The sequence below is a fragment of the Sapajus apella genome, unplaced genomic scaffold (genome assembly GCF_009761245.1).
Source record: "Sapajus apella isolate SASKATOON/1434 unplaced genomic scaffold, GSC_monkey_1.0 scaffold63, whole genome shotgun sequence".
NCBI lineage: Eukaryota > Metazoa > Chordata > Mammalia > Primates > Cebidae > Sapajus > Sapajus apella.
This window is the reverse complement of record NW_022437003.1, coordinates 10,712,161-10,731,977: the sequence shown is the minus strand read 5'-3', so window position 1 is coordinate 10,731,977 and position 19,817 is coordinate 10,712,161. Positions and strand designations below refer to the sequence as shown.

At 46.3% G+C, this 19,817-nt stretch overlaps 1 protein-coding gene across 2 annotated transcripts; it reads left to right on the top strand.

Moving 5' to 3' along the window:
* The first annotated feature begins 207 nt into the window (after positions 1-207).
* Positions 208-19,445, top strand: CD83 (CD83 molecule). 2 transcript variants are annotated; one of them, XM_032247662.1, is made up of 5 exons: positions 208-522; positions 611-726; positions 14,106-14,322; positions 16,211-16,317; positions 17,669-19,445. In XM_032247662.1, the coding sequence occupies exons 1-5, from the start codon at positions 486-488 to the stop codon at positions 17,795-17,797; spliced, it is 606 nt and encodes a 201-aa protein (XP_032103553.1). In that variant the 5' UTR covers positions 208-485; the 3' UTR covers positions 17,798-19,445. The 2 variants fall into 2 exon arrangements, with proteins under 2 accessions (XP_032103553.1, XP_032103554.1); XM_032247663.1 differs by having other exon boundaries at positions 295-522; positions 17,672-19,250.
* The last annotated feature ends 372 nt before the right edge of the window (positions 19,446-19,817 follow it).

Below are 19,817 nucleotides of genomic sequence, written 5' to 3'. Positions count from 1 at the left end.
TTCCCAAGGACAGGCTGGGCTTTGGCGGGAGCTGCCCACCCTCTCGGAATCGGGATTTTGGCCTCCATAAAATGGGCAGGTCCCACTCGGATGGCCCGGTTCCCGGCTTCCTTTTGCGGATCAACGGCGGCGTCTCGCGCGCGAGCGCGGTCTGCAAAGCCCCTAGCGCGGGGCGTCACGCGGGGATTGTTGTCGCCGCCGCCAGCCGCAGCAGCGACGCGAACTAGGGGCGCCCGGGGCCGGGCGCGCAGGGGCGGGGACGCGCGCGGCGCGGGGGCAGCGTGGGTAGCGTGGGTGACGGGGGCGGGGACGGGGGCGCCCCGGCCTGAGCGGGACTAGGAGGGCGCGCCACCCGCTTCCGCCGCCGCCGGGGAATCCCCGGGGCTGGCGCGCAGGGAAGTTCCCGGAGGGCTGGGCATAAAAGGGCGGCCGTTGCCAGCGCGCCCCAACCCGGCAGCCCCAGGCAGCCGCGCAGCGCTCCAGCCATGTCGTGCGGCCTCCAGCTTCTGCTCCTGAGCTGCGGTAGGGCCCGCGAGCGCCTGGCGTCCCCCGCCCCTCCACGACACCCCCTCCCGCCGCTTGTTCACCACGCGCTCTCTCTTTCTCGCAGCCTACAGCCTGGCGCCCGCGACGCGGGAAGTGAAGGCGGCTTGCTCCGAGGATGTGGACTTGCCCTGCACCGCGCCCTGGGACCCGCAGGTCCCCTACACGGTCTCCTGGGTCAAGGTAGGTGCGGCGATGCCCGCGGGCTGGGGTGTGGGGGGCTCCTTTGAAGACAACGGGAACCATTTCCCCAAGGCTGGCGACCCTCTGTGGCTGGGAGCCGGGTGGGGGTTCGGGGGCGTCTCCCGCAGCTGAACTTGGGGTATGCAGTCTCCCGACGCGCCTCCCAGACCCAATCCGCATCCAGGTACAAGGCCGACTTAGGTCTTGCCCTCCGCGGGCCTCACTCCCCTTCCTGTCCCTGAAGGTGGCCTGAGATGAATGATCCACTTAAGACGTTTTGGAAGGGCAGGGACTCTCTCATTTGGATTAATTCTGTAGGACACCTGTGGTTGTGGGCCAGCAGGTCAGGAAGAAAGAAACGGGGACCTGGATTTGGGCATTGGACAGAGGGAATTTCTTGCGTTTTGTGACTGTGATGCCCATGAGATACAAGGGACGGGGAGGCGGCAATTTGAGGGGAGGGGCTAAGACTCAAAAGTGACTTAGGCCATTTCGTCCGTGGTGGTTATCAGTGGTCATCCCACTTGTGGGATACTCTTGGCCTCCTCCCCTAGCGCTGCTCCTCCTTCCTCTGGTAGCTGTGAGAGAGCCAGCAGTGAGGGCATCAGGTAGATGCATGAGCCGTGGGCCACATGTATAACAACAGGCCTTGCTGCTCCTACTGTAAGACCATTGAGTGGCAAGGAGGCTTTTGAAAGGTTTCCTCTTGACTGGAACATTCTCAGATTTTAAGATGGCAATTATGGTGCCGTTCCAAAGCCAAGCAGCTGCTGTTTGCTATCACTGCTCCTTCTTTAAGTCAGGCCACTGCTACCTTCTTCTTTAAGTCAGGCCATTACACCTCTGTTTTAACTCACATGAATATGATATCCCAGCCACACCCTGGCTGTCACTGATTTGCTGTCTTACCGTGGGGCACATCTGTGCATCTGTTACTTTCCCCAAAATGCAAGAATTTCTTTTGCCCACCAGAAAAGATGCTGTGAGAACCTGTATGTGTATCTGGCAACTTAACAGTACAAGGAAGGCATCATTGCAGTGATCTCTTTGTGTGTGTGTCTCCTAACTGGATTGTCCATTTTCTGGGGGACAGTGGCTGTATCGATACTTTTGTGTATTCTGCATGGCACCTAATTTTTGCCCTGTAAATTGCAAAGGCACTCTATGAATTCAGCCTAGCACTTCATGAGTTATGCACAACGTTGATGGCACTGCTGCCTCAAGGCATTGTATTGTGTATAAAGTAAGGTATTAAGTATTCCTACTTCATTTGTACCTTACTTACTGTGAGATCAGAGAATACAACAATTCTGAAATTGTTCTCATAGTCAATAGTATTTTAAAAATATTATTAAAACAATTTTTGAATGCTGACTACATGCCAAGCTCCAAGGTAAATGCTGACATACATTGTCTATTTCCATCCATCGGAAGAATGTACTTAAGGGATTGGTACTATTACTCTTCCTACTTTACAGGTGAGGAAACTGAGCCCTAGGGTGGGAAGTAACCTGTTGCACAGCTGGCTACATGGTGGAGTGGGGATTTGAACGAAGGAGTCTGATTCAAAATCCTGAGTTGTTAGAAGTCTATCTCGCTATCTCTGTCTTCTACCTTAGTAATTTAAGTTAAAGAAAATCAAAGTGCCCCGGGCTGATCAGGCAGGGACTTAGTTATCTCACAGAAGGGGGAAAACATGAAACCACTATCCCTTCCACAGCGTAATTGTTTAATAAAGAAAGAAAACATTGTTAATATCCCCAGGGGAGTAATTAAAAAGTACTCATGAAACAAGCAGATGAAACTTCAGACAGTAAAATTCAAACCCTTCTGGAGTGAAAGCTTCATGCACAGGGTCATTTGGAATGGTCCACTAAACCATAGCAATTAACCTTAGACTTCTCCTTGGATGTCAGCTGGTGATGTAACTCTGTAGCACATGAGCTTGTTTATTGGACACAGTTCTTGGAAAATTTCCCCTGAAGATCTTTCAATACTCTGTCACGAAAAAAAGGGACAGCAGTCTCTAGGCATTCTTTTTTACCTGTTGATCCATGGAATGGTGCCATTGAAAAGTCATACCATTGTTGTTTTTTGAGAAGTAAACGGTGATTGAAATTCGTGGATAGGAGAGTTATGCTATACCAATAAATAAATCAGGTGCCCGAAAGTGACATATAATGTTCCTTTAAGCATTTTTTTTTAAACAGGTCTCAGCATATTCTATAGATATTTTTTATTTTCCAGCCCAATAATTATACTTTTGGATTTGTGCTTACACAACAAAAATGGAGAGTGTTCTGGAGATAAGAGGAGTGGTGAATTACCAAAATACTTCATTTTACAGAAAATTAGGCATCTTTTCATTTTCCTACAAGTTTCTTGTAAAGTGTTTCATCAGAGTGGAGAGGTAGCATAAAGGGAGGAATTTCTTTCTGGTAACCAGAGCCAGCTTATCCCATCCCACCTCACTTCACCATCACTATCCTGGCTTTGTGAAACCTATTTTGCCAGCGCAGGAGTGGGCTTCGTGCTGGGCAAGGAAAGCAGAGTCCCTCGCAGTGGGTTTTCACCGTCCACCAGATTAAGGCGCGTTCTGCAGGCTGTCTGCATATCACAAGTGCTGGTTATAATGACTCACAATTTAAAATTCCGTTCGCCACTCAAACCTCCGGCACCATGTAGCATCCTGTCTTTATCCATTTGGCACTGACTACTTGTAATTAGCAAAAGGATCCATGTAAACCATGTGTTTTTTATCACGTGCCTTTGACCAGAAAACTCAAAGCAGACAGCATCCAATCTGTTTGCAACGTTAGGGTTGAGAAGGAAGAGTGTTCATTTTACTTTCCCTGTTTGAAAGATGCAGTGAGATGGGCCAGAGGGGACTTAATAGAGACATACTCAGGAGGTTAAAGGTGAAGCCAAAAGTGGACAGAGATAGCCCAATTCCAGTTGGCCCAGCCCTTGTCTTCTGTGGACCCACGTCCTCCTAACTGGGATCCAACGAAAGATCCTCCTCTCATCCCTTCCTCTCTTATACGTTTTTTTTTTTGAGACAGAGTCTCGCTCTGTCGCCAGGTACCAGGCTGGAGTGCAGTGGCGTGATCTCGGCTCACTGCAACCTCCGGCTCCCGGGTTCAAGCAATTCTCCTGCCTCAGCCTCCTGAGTAGGTGGGACTACAGCACGTGCCATCATGCCCAGCTAATTTTTATATTTTTTAGTAGAGATGGGGTTTCATCATGTTGGCCAGGATGGTCTTGATCTCTTGACCTCGTGATCCACCCACCTCGGCCTCCAAAAGTGCTGGAAGAATGGGTGATTGAGAAGAAATAGAAAAGTTAATAAATTATGTTCATTAGGTTAGTAGCTCAATTTAGCTTAATTTTTATTTTTTGAGACAGAGGCTCACTCTGTTTCCCAAGCTGGAGTGCAGTGACATGAAGATGGCTCACTGCAGCCTCAACTTCCTGGGCTCGAGTGATACTCCCACCTCAGCCTCCCAAGTAGCTGTGACTACAAGGGCGTACCACCACACCTGGCTTATTTTTATGTTTTCAGTTTTTTGTAGAGATAAGATCTCACAACATCGCCCAGGCTGGTCTCCAACTCCTTAGCTCAAGCCATCTTCCCACTTCGGCCTCCCAAAGTACTAGGATTACAGGCATGACCCAATCAATTTATGTTTTAAAATTGTAATAGCCTGGGTGTGGTGGCTCAGGGTCATGGCAGTAATCCTAGCACCTTGGGAGGCTGAGGTGGGAGGATCGCTTGAGCCCAGGAGTTTGAGACCAGCCCGGGCAATGTAGTGAGACTTGTCTCTACAAAAAAAAAAAAAAAAAAAAAGTTGTAATTGATTGTGGTTCTTTGAGGAGGTATTTTGAGAAAATATGCATATAGAATTTGATCCGTGGTTTTTCTTCCATTGACTGTGGCCTGTGGTTAAATTCTGGCATAAGACGTAAGAGAGCACAGCACAATATCATGCCTGTGAGGAGTGAGGCCATGCATTAAAGGGCTGCATCTGCACTGCATGAGAAGCATCACTGTGTCTGCACTCTCCTTAATGTAGGTTTGGAGAGAGAGGATGACTGGTTGGAGTACTCTGGGCCTGGCTGATGTTATCTAAGGATAATAAAGAGTGGTCATTTATCCCAGAGAGGCAGTGCCTTCTTGTATCACTCTAGGAGCCCTGACAACCTACGGGTGATGCAAAATGAAAGAGGATATATGGTGTCACCTCTGGGTGATGCTGCGGGGGTGAGGACAATGGAGCGTCACAAGACAAGTGGCCTTTTCAGATGATTTCCAAAGGAAGGGAGAAAAAGGAAGTAAGAGTGTGACTTCAGATAAAAGTCTACTATAAATAGACTTTAGAATATTGAGAAGAGCCCCAACTGGGGCAGATCATGGGCCATCCATGGAGTGTTCTGCTTCTGACATTAATGCTAAGGAAACTGTTGGAGAACAGGTTCATGGCTTGCATGAGGCCACTTCAAAAGCTCAAGGCTATCTTCCATGTATGTTGCTAAACTTCTTTTTGGTGGGGTTATGTTTTCTGTCTCTACCATCTTGTGCGATAATGAAGCTACAACACCAGGGATACTGAGGAGAGCCGAGTGCCTTAGGAGGGCCTAGCGTGGAGAAGCGGTCGGGGGCAGATGTCATCTGTACAGCCACAGACCCTTGTGGCCCAAGGAAAGAGCCAGTGCTGAACACTTCCTGTGCTTCCTTCATTCTAGAGTGAGTCTGTTGTAAGATGGATTTAAGAACATGTTTTAGGACAAAAAGGAAACATTTCTACATTAAATGTAGAGCCATTGAACTGTGAAAACAATGTATGTTAGAATTAAAACAAAAGTCATACTGTCCGCATTGACACCTATAGTACTTGACCTGGTTGAATCATTTTTAGCACTCCTCCCTAGGTCAAACCATGAAAGGTATAAAGTTGCTTTTCAGATGTCTCTCATATGTACACTTTGATTGTTTAGTAAATATTTCTAAGTCTCAAATGTGTGCCACGTCCTGGGCCTGGCATTGGCCATCTCAAGATTGACGTAGACCTTTGGCCGGAAGACCGTCTTGAACAAAGGCATGGGGATCCAAGACTTTTTGGGAACCATTGAGGTAAGCAGCGATGTAGAAGGAAGACTTACCCAGCAGATGGCTGAGACCTAACATTAGAACGTAGGCTAGGTCAGGTTGTGAGGGGCCCTGACTGCCCAACAATGATGACTTGAACTTTATCCTTTTGGCAGTAAGGAGCCACTGAAGGATTTTAAGCAAAGAGAATGGCATAATGCAAAATATGCCTAAAGAAAGATAGAATACGGTTCGTCTTAGAAGATGAGTCTCAGGGGGAGACTTCCTTCTTTTCCTTCTTTTCCTCTTGGTCGCCGGTCCTTTCCATGTGGTTCTGTGGAGGAGTGGGCAAGGAAGATTGAGGCAGCTTCTGAAGGGCTATGGAAGTCTCACCCAGATAAGAATGGTGGATCACAGATTTTTGGACAATAGTGGAACAGAGCAAAGTTGCCAAAATCTTGACAGTAGGGAGGGAGGAAGAAAGCAGCTGAGAGTTAAATTGGAAAAAAAAAAGACTAAACAAAAAAACCAACTTGTTTTCTATAAATAAAAGGGGGAACCTGAGTCACATGAGGACTGGATTGTCTTAGCTATGTACTTGGCAGTGTCACTACACAAAGAAGAGGAAGTTTGGAGGTCTCAGTGACATAAGGGAAAGTTTTATGTAGGTAAAGACTAAAAGCAGATTGGTTACCTAAAAAAAATTCCCTCCATCTAAACCTGTTTCCATAGTCCCTTCCTGGCTCTCCCTGGAATAACCCTAAATTTTGTATCACCAATCATGAGCTCAAAATAGAGCTGGACGGAATATACTTCCCTAAGATTCCTTTATACTCATAAGCGCGTTTTTGTTTTTCATTTTGTTTTGTTTTGCACTGAGGTATATTTGGGTAAAATTGCCATGTGTGTCATGTGGAACTTGTACAGACTTCGGAGCCCAAGGCTTGTTCATATCATCTGATGCTTTCTTGGAGGACCAACTAGTTTACTGCATGTCCCAAATTGGGACAATTTGGAGAATTGTTCCAGTTCTCCAAAGAGAGGACCGATTCTAGAAGAGCTGGTAGCTGCCTAGGATGATGGGTCCACATAGGGAAAACCTTTAGGAAAAGAAGGGTGTTGGTTGCCTTAAATAGTTCATAATAGCCTTGGACCAGCAGTTCTGAAGAACAGAGGTTCTGATCAAAATCAGGCCTTGAGGTCTCATTCCCCAAGGAGTGGCAGGCGTGTGAGCCCAAGGGACAAAGCAGGAGTGGCCTAGAGGCTGGAGCTGCATGCCGCTAACCCCCTACGTGCCACCCTTATTTACATGGTGGCGCAGGGTGCCTTATCATTAGGAGTCTTTCAGTTGCAAGGGATTGTAAATCCAATCAAAACTAGCCTAAAGAAAAGGAAGTATAGTGGCTTATACATAATTGGAATGCGAAAAAATAAAAAAATCAAAATAGAGTTCACATTTCAGGTATGGCTGGCATTGTGGCTTGATTTGTGCCCCCTCCAAAAGATCGGAAGTTCTAATTTCTGATACTTGCGATTGTGGCTTTATTTAGAAATAGAGTCTTTGCACATGTAATGAAATTGAGATGAGGTCCTGCCTGACTAGGGAGGGCCATTCTTCAGTATGAATGACGTCCTAAGAAGAGAAAACACGCACTGACACAGACAACAGGGAGAACGCTACGTGAAGACAGAGGCAGGGATTGGAGTGCTGTGTCTACAAGCCAAGCGATGCCGAGGACTGCTGGCAACCACTAGAAGCTAAGAGAAAGGCACAGAACAGATTCTGCCCGAAAGCCTTCAGAAAGTGGGCCCTGGCAACACCTTGATTTTGAACTTCTGGCCTCCTGAACTGTGAGAGAATACATTTCTGTTGTTTCTGCCACCCAGTTTGTGGTGCTCTACAGCCCTGACAGATGAATGCAGCTAGACTTAGAGGTTCATGAATGTCCCCAGGACTTGGTGGCCTTCCCTCTCTCAGCTCTGCCTTCCTTTACACTGGTAACGTGTCCAGCCTCCACACGGCAGCCAGATCATAGCCAGTAACTGCAGAGTTAGACAGTTTACGTGTTTCTTATCTAAATGCTTGGGAACAGAAGTGTTTCAGATTCTTGGATTAGAGATGCTTAATCTGTATATTCTTTCAGAAGCAAGTGCAGAGGAGAAGGTTGTGTTTCTCTTCAAATATCTCAACATACATCTGATTATTCTTAAGGGACTTTGATTGGGTCACATGCCTATCAGAACCAGTCTCCATGATCGTGGGGTATCAGGCCTGAGTTAAGTTGCCTCTTCTAGAACCAGGTGTGGAGCTCTGCAGAGAGCTTGTAATGGTACCTCTTGCAGGTCCAGCAGGCCCCACGGGACGCTAATGGAAGAGAGATGATTGGCATGAACCATGAACAACATTGCCTTCAAATCTCAGTTCCAAAGGGGTTTTGCTATATTATTATGATGGTGCTTTTTTTTAAGACGGGGTTTCACCATGTTGGTCAGGCTGGTCTTGAACTCCCGACCTCAGGTGATCCACCCGCCTTGGCCTCCAAAGTGCTTGGATTACAGGCGTGAGCCACCACACCCGGCCATGATGTGCCTTAAAAAATTCAGAATGTTGTGGATATTTTGAAGACATTGTACGTGGAAAAAAACAGTTTCTCCCTAGAGCAGAGATTGGGACTTCTAGGATAACTTTACCAGAGGAGACGGAAGCGTCAGTGGTAAAGAAGTAACAGAATCGGTGGATGATGTGGAAAGCTATCATATATAACAATAATTTCTGTTACAGCATTACCAATTATAAAGCACTTTTCTGTGTTTTCTCACTTGATTCTTATAATAACCCCATGAGCAAGTGAGGGAGCTCCAGATGGCAAAATGGGGGCTCAGCGGTGAAGGGACATGTGGAAGATGACCCAGCTAACAAATGGAGAAGCTGGAATTGACTTCAGACCTCTGATTCCAAAGCCAGTGCTCTTGTAACTTTCTCACAGTTTCTAAAATTCATGCATTCATTCAGTAAATACTTTTTGAATTCTTCTTATATTCAGGGAACTATTTAGTATGCCGAATGAAACCTTGACTATAAAAAAGGAGAGAGAGAATAGTAACATCTTTAGGGCTTTCTGTGCGATCGATACGATGCTTAGGGTCTGTATACAACATCGTAAGTATCTTCTCGCCAGCTCGGTGGGATGCGAACACCCCAGATTCCAGTGGAGCCATCCAAGCCTGACAGCGGTTCAGTCAGTTGGCCAAGAGCAGAGGTAGCCATGGGAGGGCTGGGGTTTGGTTCCAGCTCAGTCCAGTGCCAACGCCTGTGCTCTTAATTATGTTGCCTCTGCTATACTCATAACTCTGTTAACAGCCATAAATCCAGCTCTGTCTGTTAGACCCAGTAAATTTCAAAGTGGAAAATCATTTTTCTAATAAAACTACGCTTAGGAAAAAAAAGATATTAATGCTCATACATTCTGCCCTCATTATAACATCAACCTCCGAGCCAAACTATTTTGCACATTATAAAGAGCTGTTTTTATGATGAATGGGAATTATATTGGCACTTTAATTGAGTTAGAAACCAAGGTACATGAATGTTAGTGCACAAGAAATGCAATAAAAAAAAAAGCTGTTCAATGTGGTTGGAATACATCAGATTAATTTAATACCAACTTAAATCCTTGAAATCTATACCCTTAAATATGTTTTTATCAAATCGTTAGATGAATTTTTTGTACTTTTTTTTCTTTTAGGTAGGCACTTATTACATTCTTTTTCTTTTTTTGAGACAGTGTGTTGCTCTGTCGCCCAGGCAGGAGTACAATGGCACGATCTCAGCTCACTGCAACCTCCACCTCCTGGGTTCAGCTGATTCTCCTGCCTCAATTTCCCAAGTAGCTAGGATTACAGATGTCCACTGCCACACCCAGCTAATATTTTGTGTTTATGGGGGAGATGGGGTTTCACCGTGTTGGCCAGGCTGGTCTTGAACTCCTGACCTCATGTGATCCACCTGCCTCGGCCTCCCAAAATGCTGGGATTACAGGCATGAGCCACCACTCCCAGCCCTGCATTCTTAACAAATCTGATGTATGATAAATTTGTATTTTGATTTTGTGATCAAAACTCATTTTTTGCTATAAAACTCTCACCCCCTTAGATTCCAATATGGTAATGTAGGAGTTTGGCATATGTTTGGATAAAATTATGTAAACTTAAAAACAAAAAAAAACACTTTCCATAGTAGGATTTTTAAAATATTAGTTCAGTTTCATCCATAATTAATGATTTATTTTATTTATTTTGTTTCAGTTCAAATTTGTTCATCATTAAAAAAAAAACTGACTTCATTCACGTGCCCATACAATTCGTACTTGTGTTTGCTTGATTTAGCATTCTGCAAATGAAAGAGAGTTTATTTTAATTTAGGGCTTGTGGTTTCCTGAAGGTCAGCTCTCCATTTGAGAGAAAGAATATGGTATTTAAATGATTTAGTCAAAGGGGAGGCCTGACACCAGTCACAGTCCCTAGGCATTGTGAAAATGAGATGCCCCACGTTTGCACTTTTCCAGCTCAACCAAAAATGATAGAGTTGTCAGCATGAAAGTTAATGCACAACATGTGGATTTTTAAAACATGATTGGGATGAGTGTTTTGAGTAATTAATTTGCTGAAATTGTGTTGTGCTTTAGCACACTGTACTACAATATTAGCTTTGTGAAGGGTGCATTAAATAGTTCCTGTCAATTACGGTTGGCTGTGAATGAATCTGAGGGTTCCTTTTGTTATAAATTACTATTTCCTAAAATGCTTTTGCAGAGAAGCAATGGAACACTTTTAGATTTGGAATGTTTAAAGAGCTGTTCTTGCCAGTGGTTGATTTTGAGCCAACTCCAATGTTTATGAGAACTCATAAAACAAAGCAAAGTGAGGATGGCCCATTTGCTGTTACTCCATTTTCCTCCCACTGAAATTTCTCCTTCAGTTTTTGGTGGTGCCTCTGACACAGTTAGCTCATCCGATAAAGCCTGCTGATAGCTAATTTGAGCTTTTGCATATAGTCCCTTGATCCTGCTAGGGCCCCACCCCCATTCTGAGTTTGCAACATTAACATAAAAACTACCAGCAGTTTTGCAGCTGTGGACAAACCCCAAATTCCAGAGATGGGGGTCACAAGAGAAAGTTTAGCTGAAAATGTATACACCTAAAGCTGGAAGTTAGAGGGAGGGTCGTGAAATATTTCCAGGTGCAGCGTCTGAATTTACAGAGAATTCTTTTTGCTTTAGTTAGTTATTAGGCAAACAGTGCTGTTGGTTAGTTTGGCAAGAGTTCCTAGGTTTTGCCAGTAGTTCTCTGGGTCATTTGGGAAACGGGGTGTTTGGAAGATGACCCTATGAGAGTTGAGATATTTTGCCATGATCCCACTGATGGCCTTGGGATCAGAATTTGTTTTAGCCAATCAGAATTCTGCAGGTTGCTTTGGGGTTCTTTGTTTCACATCCTCCCCCGGTTCTTCTGTTTGTCCTTAGGAGCTCATCCTGCCTTTGTTTTGCCATTTAAAAGTAGCTAGCGGCCTACTGAAGGTTTTGCCAGAGGCCCATGGAAATCTAACCATCAAATAAACTACATTTTACTGGTCTTGCTGCTGATTTATAAGATGAATTCTCTGCAAACAGGCAGAAGTTACTTCCAGCCAGTTTTGATCACCAGCACCTTTTTGCTTCAACAATCTGCAGCAGCTAACACAATAATGGGGCCATCTTTATGTAAATAGACACAATAGTTTATATTTCTGCCAGCTCCAGAGGGATTCACGGTTTTGTTCTTGACTTTCAGATGGGCCTTTCTGAGCTGGGGGAGGGAGAGGTTGCTGGATGGGAGAGGAGCTCCCCAGGAGAAAACCATGGGTGGATAATCTCAAAATGGTTGTTGCAGCTACGCTCGCATTTGGAGGTTAATTTAGAAAAGAAAAACAAGATTGGACATCAGAGTGAGGACTGTAGAGACTGGGCTGAGCTATTTATTTCACAGTGGCCTTTCCGGCCATCCTAGGCACCATTGGCCCAGGATGGGCCTCGGTCTCCGGTCTGTTGACAGCCCTGCCTGGAGGAAGAAGCACCTCTGCCAGGCAGTAGGGGTGAGAGGGGAGCGGTGTGAGCCCACGACGAGGCTGCAGCTGATGGTTTACTTAGGCTTGAAAAGGGAAACTGGTGCTGAATGAGACGTGTTCTGGAATCAGTGAGACACTGTTAGTTTCCTCTAAATTTCCTTGGCCCCACCGGTTTTCCTTTTTCCTTTATTTTGGGGCCCAAAGGCCCCCAGTCTTTTTGCTTCCTCACATAGAATCTTGATTATTTAGGAAGGAATCTTTCCACACAAAAAGGACCATCAAGAAATGGGATTTATGTCCACAGACTCGGCCTGAGAATAGCCATTCGTCTCAGCTCAGGGCTAGGAGGGAGCTGAGCAAGTTTCCTTGCAGGAGCAATCAGTCTGCCACCAGATGTCTCTGTAGCCCACTCTACAGGAATGCTAACGAGCACCAGGGCTGGGGCCCGAGCTTCCCAGTGACCTTGTGGTATATCCCCTGAATTAATACATGAAGCTGAAATGAGCCTCTCATGTGCTTGTGTGTGTGTGCGTGCACAAGTGCACATGTGCCTGTGTGTATGTATTTTCTTTCCCAAGTTGCTTCACAAGAGTATCCCCCTAACTCCTTGGTAATCTATTTCCCTGCACTTAAGTCCCTTCCTAAAAGTCAGAGAAGAGTGGTAGGGTGCTCCTGGAATGGGAGATTTGTCATTGATAGGTGCATGCAAAGATAGTGGTGGAGGGGCTGATAATCTCTGTCCCCTTCCCTCAGGTGGCTCTTGAGTGCAGTTATCATGGTAGGGACAGGTAAGGAATGTCATTTAATCCTGGGCTCCCCGCTGGTCCTCAGCCAACCAGCAAAGGGAAATTCAGGTGCTGCTGGGGATGTCAATGTCGAAGGGCTGCCCAGGAAGGCTGAAAACAAGGATTTGCTTTACTGCACGTGTAAATTCATTTTAGAAGCTTTAAAGTATTTCAGTGGAGGAGCAACTGGCAAGCGAATGAGGCAAATTATAAATATGTCTAGGAAGGAGAGAATTAATGGTGAATGTGGTATGAGCCTAATCTCTGCAGTGAATGCTGAAGACACTCCACCAGTTTGATCACAAAGAGTTCACAAGAAAGCAAGCCTGGCTTATGCCTCTAATCCCAGAACTTTGGGAGGCCGAGGCGGGCGGATCGCTTGAGCCCAAGAGTTGGAGACCAGCCTGGGCAACAGAGCAAGACATTGCCTCTAAAAAAAACAAACAAACACAGGAATTAGCCAGGCATGGTGGTGCATGCCTATAACCCTAGCTACTAGAGAGCCTGAGGTGGGAGTACCAGAAGGTTGCCTCAGGAGGCCAAGGGTGCAATGAGCCGTGATCACACCCCTGCACTCCAGCCTGGGTGATAGAGCAAGACCCTGTCTCAAAAAAGGAAAAAAGAAAGCCAGCCAGATAAAATGTTTGGCTAAATTGGGTATCTACCAAGTCCGGCCGGTCTGTCCTGGGTACAGTGAAGTCAGCTGTTCCTGCACTTCCATGTGAGTTTGAAATGATCAACAAATGATCCGACACGTACAATCTCTGTATTGCATGCTCTGTAAAGCACGATCTCAGCTGGCTGACTGCCCTAGTACAACGAAAAGGTGTGGCACATCCAGCAGCGCCAGGTATGGCCACACAGATCCACAGCCCCTGAGGAACAAGATGACTGTTTGCAGGAGGCGTTGCTCATCTGCATATCTGATTTTAGTTGAATCCTCTGGCAAGGATCATAACAGATTCAGGAATTTTTCCAAATAAAAGGCTGGGATACAAAAATAGGAATCATTTAGTGGGTGAGTTGGCATCTGAAGAAAACAAGAGAAGATTTAATACAGAACGATCCTGCCTATACATGCATACATGGACAGAAAATGCAATCCAGCAAGATTCACGCACAGCATGTCACTGTCCTCAGCAGTGACGCTCTCCCTTATACAGGGTGGAAATTGGGATACTTATGGTAGAATCATGAAATGCAGTCCTGATGTTATTCCGAAGATGTAGCCTTAGGAATTTTCACAGATCTCTCCTCCCCCAGAGGTCACACGCACACAAAAGCATAATGTCTTGTTTTACACACATAAGTTGAGGCTGGATCTTATGAAAACAAAATGGAAACACTGGGTTCGAGTTGCAGTGCTTGCAGTGGACCATGATGCGCTATGATTCCTTCTTCACAGCTATCAGAAGGTGGTGAAGAGAGGATGGAGACTCCTCAGGAAAACCTGCGCTATCATCAGAAGATGCAAAATGGTTCTTTCGAGGCCCCCGGTGGCAGGCTGTATTCCCTGAAGATCCGGAACACTACCAGCTGCAGCTCGGGCACGTACAGGTGCACTCTGCAGGAGCCAGATGGGCAGAGGAACCTAAGTGGCAAAGTGATCTTGAGAGTGACAGGTGAGGTGACCCACTGCACTCGCCTTCTTCTTGCACAATGCATGCGCGCTTGCTTCAGGGCCTAAAGTCGATCCTGTCTTTCGGAGTCTAGCTCCAGAGCTTTGGATCACATCTGTGGCTGGAGGTAGGAATCCGCTGCAAGCATGTCACCATTTTCCCTTCACGTGGCTTAAATGATGCCTTTTGTTTGGCTTTTGCCCAGCACTTGTTGGGCCGAGGCTGGAAGTGATAAAAATGTGGTCATAGAGCCCAGTTTCCGTACAGTAGTTAATTTCTCCTGCTGTCGGGTATCTGAAAGGACTCAGACTTAGGGTAATATTATTACACCTGCAAGAGTACGGTCCCTGTTTAAGGGGCACTGTGTACTTTTGCTTAGTGTTGTATGTGCACACCTCCCTTAGGCCCTCCTGGATCTCCAGCCCTTCATCCTGCTTTCTTTGTTTCCTGAGACTTAGTACAATTAGCATGTTACGTATGGATTGATTTACTGTCTGTCTCCCCAAGACAGCAAGAACCTCTTTGTTTTCTTTTCTGATGTGTCTGGGCACATAGTAGCCTCTCAATGAATATTCACATGAACTAGAGGAACCTTGCAGGGGAGAGTGGAGAGGGAAGGCATGTCCTGTGGGGAGTGGAGAGGAAATGAAGAGAACAGCGGATTTTCTCTCTTTTTCCTCTTCCAAGGCGATATTGCCTAACAACTTCAAGGGTCAGAGTCCGCAGTCGCTTACATCTGGCTCAGATATTAACTCTGCATCTTATTAGTGTGTGACCTTGAGCAAATCCCTGATTGACCCTAAGCCTCAGTTCTCTAATCTCTAGAATGGAAGTAACAGCTACAACATAGGCTTGTAGTGAAGGTTAAACGAGAAATTGCGTTAACACGCTGAGTGCAGTGCCCAGGACAGACGGAACGATCAGTGTGTGTTAGAGACCATGAGGACAATGGCTCTCATTATCCACAGCTGTGGCGATCCAGCCCTGGGCTGTTGACAAAATGTTGAATCCACTTTCAGGGGTCGACAGCTCTCTGGAGATACAGCCATTGGCTCCATTGGTCAGAACCCCCTCCGCTCTCTTGCACTCCACCTGCTCCTGCCGGGGGCGTCGAGCAGGCTCTGTTTGCACACACACTGTAGCCAAAGCTCAGCTTGCTTCCCCAAACAGCACACTGGGTGTTGCACGTGAGTGGGGAGAGGCACCTCCCTTCACACCTGTTCCTGGACATCGGCCTCGCTGCTCTTGCCCTCCCTGAGTGCGGCACCACAGCCTTGAACAACCCCTAGGGTCTGTTCTGCCGCCCACTCATGCTGGCAGCCCTGCCGAAAGAGCTCAAACGATTCTACAAAAATCTGTCCATGTGTTTGGCCATCACAGGGCAGTTCACCTGCTTCCTTTCATGGTCCCCGAGTCCTCATGAGCTGAGGACACAGCACGCTCTACCAAACACTGATGAAGTTAAGAAAATCTGTGGATTAATAAAGTGGAGGTTTATCAGGTGGAAGGATAAAGTAAGCCAGGAAAGGCCTGACATCCGAAGCGGAGGCAGACAGACACAGGATAAGCCTGGACCAGACACCTGGCTCAGCCGCCTTGGTCCTTGGTCCTTGACCCTCTCTGAGCCTCGGCTCTTTCATCTGTAAAATGGGACTGCTCAGGCCTGCTCTGAAGATTCAGGGAGATGCTGTATGCAGGCCCTGCTGCACGCAGCTGGACACAGAGCAACGGTGCACACTGGCTGCTGCTGCTGTCACTGTCACTGTCATTCATCCTGATGGGAAGAAGAGACGAGCAGGACTCCAGGACGAAGGAACAAAGCATTCTTAGCTATTTTTCATGGTAGAAAATCCTGTTAAAATGGCTTCACTTGTCACTTACTTTTTTAAAGGATGTCCTGCGCAGCGTAAAGAAGAGACTTTTAAGAAATACAGAGCGGAGATTGTCCTGCTGCTGGCTCTGGTTGTTTTCTACTTAACACTCATCATTTTCACTTGTGTAAGTATCTTTTTAAAACATCTCTTCTGTTATTAAAAGATTACCCAGGGCACCAATCCAAATATCTTTTGCAGATAGCATGAATCATTTAATAATGGCGAGAGAGATTATTCTTTGAACCTTGAACTCTTTTTGAGGCCCCTAGACTGGGAGAATCATTACACGAAGCTCCCTGAAATGTTTCCAGCTTTTGTCTAGTGGCCACATGTAGAGCATTGTGGGAAAAAAAACAAAGTAAGATATGGGACGGACGTTTGGGAAATGGCAAGGGATTCTATGAAAGATGGACCAGAGGCCCTGTCGGCACAGTGTAGAAATTGCAGCGCTGAGGGTCCCCCGTCTGAGAACAGAGGCCTCGTTCTTCCTGTGGGTAAGGGAGTGAGCCCCACTGCCCCAGGGATGCCAGGGGATAAATCAGCCTCCTTTGGCTGCCTTCAAACTATTTTCTCATGGGGGTTCCCCCCTTATATTTTTGGTATTTCTGCCCATGCCTTAAGAATCAATCCCAAGAAGCCAGAGCAGTGGGGCACCAAGGGAGGCTCCCAGGGTGTCTGGCCGGTGCTCAGGTGTCCTAGGCATGCCCGTGAGCTGTTGGTTGCAGGTTCCAGCTAAAAGCTCTCGGAGATTCTTTCTGCATGGCTGCTCACCTGTGTTGACTGTGGTTGTGGGAAAGTAGGGCCACATGTGTGTCTGACCCTCTAGGAAGCGATCTGCCCCCTTTGTCTCCATTTACCGGGCAGGGTGAGCTACCTAGCGGCCAGGACGGAATTTACCCACGAGCTACCCCAGGACTGGTTCTTGCTACTCACTGTGTCCCTCTATTCACTTACTTGCCTCTCTGGCTGTGCACCTGTCCTTCTGCTTTCTATTTTAGACATTGGTCAATCAAAGACTCCAGTGAGCACCTACTATGTTCAAGGCATTATGCTAGGCACTGTATGAGGCATAAAAAGGTGTAAGACATTACTCCTGCCCTCAAAGAGCTTACAGTTCAGATGTTAGTGTTATTTACATATAAGAAGATAATTAGAGTTACCAGGCAGTATATTTTAAAAATGAGTGACTTTAGTTTCTTGTTGGCAAATGCCTTCTTCTGTGGGCATTGATTTTCCATTCAGAGACCTAACAGAAGGGGGTTGAAATGGTCACAATCAGCGAATCTCCTGGTACAAGTTTGGAGATGCCAGTGAAATGGTTGGTACAAATCCCTAGTAGTGTGAGTGAGGCGGTGAGCTATGAGAGCTTCCAGAATGGGTTGTCTAGCCAGCTCTTACTGAACAGAGTTTAAATGGAGGTGACAACTGCTGAATTTTTCCAGTTATTCACTTCCTTGTATTTCATTTCTTTTCAGAAGTTTGCACGACTACAGAGTATCTTCCCAGATATTTCTAAAGCTGGCATGGAGCGAGCTTTTCTCCCAGTTACTTCCCCAAGTAAGCATGTGGGGCCAGTGACTCTTCACAAGACAGAACTGGTATGAGCAGGATTTCTGCAGGTTCTTCTTCCTGAAGCTGAGGCTCAGGAGTGTGCCTGTCTGTCACACTGGAAGAGAGGAGAATGAGCCCTGCGCTGGAGATGGCATCCCCCTGTGAGGTCCTTCACCTGAACGAAAACATCTAGAAGTGGATCCCACCCCATTTGCTGTGAGCAGCCTTTGAAAACCATCATATGACCACATAGCATGGGGCCACTGCTGCTTCTCCATGGCCAGCGTTTCAGCGATGTGTGCAGCTATCTGATCAACCTCCTGGACACTTGTTCAGTTATGTAAAAGCTATGGTGAAATGCAACTGGAAAAGGGTCTTGGGAACTATGAATGCCCCTAGCTGGCCCGCGACAGACTCCTGAGGACAGCTGTCCTCTTCTGTATCTAAGGGACATCTCTTTGAATTTGCCGTGTTTTGTTGTACCAGCCCAGATGTTTTACCTCTGGGAGGAATTGACGGATCAAGCTGTGAGACAGTGGGAAATATTTAGCAAATAATTTCCTGGTGTGAAGGTCCTGCTATTACTAAGGAGTAATCTGTGTACAAAGAAATAACAGGTCGATGAACTATTCCCCAGCAGGGTCTTTTCATCAGGGAAAGACTTCCATAAAGAAGCAATAAAGAAGAGTGCCACGTTTATTTTTGTATCTATACGTACTTGTCAAGAGGGATGTGTGTTTTTCCGCTTTTGAAATCTGTATCTGTAGTTAGATAGCATTGTGAACTGACAAGCAGCCTGGATATAGAGAAGGAGAAAAGTCGGAGAGGATGACAGGAGAGACAGCTATTTAGTGACCGGCCGGAAATGTGGGGCTCACGGTGCAGTCTGGGTGCTCGTCCCATCGTCCATCGTCCCACTGTCTGGCTGCATGATCTGGAGCAAGTTCCTGACGGTTTCTGCTTTCTCCATTGTAAACCACAAGGCTGTTGCATGGGCTGATGAAGATACTACATGTGAAAATTCTTCAAAAACGTATAAAGCGCTATACAAATTTGAAACTCCATTGAGTCATTGTCCTCGCCATGATGGTGGTGTTCTGGGGATGAGAAGGTGCTCATTTCTCATGTTTTCCATCGTCTGAAACAAAGAAGGTTACCACAAAGCCTTTCCCAGAGCCTTCTGCAATAATTCCTTCGGGGAAGTGGGGAGGCCAGGCCCATAGTCTGTTCTTCAGGCATTTGCTTAACACACTCCAGGATACGGACACGCGGGAGCCACTGGCAGAAGGGACTTCCCGAAGTGTTGTGTGGATGTTTTAGCCATTGTTGGCTTTCTCTCTTATCAAACGTGGGCCCTTCCCTTCTTGGTTTCCAAAGGCATCTTACTGCTTGAGTTTTGTGTCCACTGTCCCCTCTAATATTAGGGAGTAAACTGGATACCAGGCTGACTTAGTGTTTTTGTCTCCATTGTGGCTTTCATGTTATTATACGTATGCAGGTGAAGAAGGGGTGTTTTTCTGTTTTATATTCAGCTCATAAGACTTTGGGATAGGAAAAATGACTAATGGCTACTAGGCTTAATACCTGGGTGATGACATCATCTGTACAACAAACCCCCATGACATAAGTTTACCTATGTAACAAACCTGCACTTGTACCCATGAACTTAAAATAAAAGTTAAAAATAAAAAACACATACAAGTACAAATGAAAAAGTCCCGACTTTGGGATGAGTACTATGATGTCTATAAACCAGTTTGAGAATCAGAATCCAAAATAAGAGCTGAAAGATTGGCAGAGCCCTTCTTGGAGGGAGGGCACGCTGGCAGACGGATCTTTGTAAGCAGCTCCCTCCTTCCCAGAGATGCTTCTGCTTCCATCCTGGGGTCGCGTTGCTACACAGTATGGCTCATATTCACATGCACAGCCACAGGTGGGAGGGATGGGGGGTGGGGTTTCTTCTGCAGAAAGATGTGTAACGTCAGGGGCTTTGTGCCTGGGATTCATGGGGTTTCACTCGAGATTCTCAAATAGGTCCCTTCTCCCCAAAATGTTAAGAAAATCTGGTCTAAG

Excerpts from the sequence above, each read along its gene's own strand:
- CD83 (XM_032247662.1), top strand. The coding sequence starts at position 486 with ATGTCGTGCGGCCTCCAGCTTCTGCTCCTGAGCTGCG. Across the intron at positions 14,323-16,210 it reads AGTGATCTTGAGAGTGACAG|GATGTCCTGCGCAGCGTAAA; the intron begins GTGAGGTGACCC and ends ACTTTTTTAAAG. Across the intron at positions 16,318-17,668 it reads CACTCATCATTTTCACTTGT|AAGTTTGCACGACTACAGAG; the intron begins GTAAGTATCTTT and ends ATTTCTTTTCAG.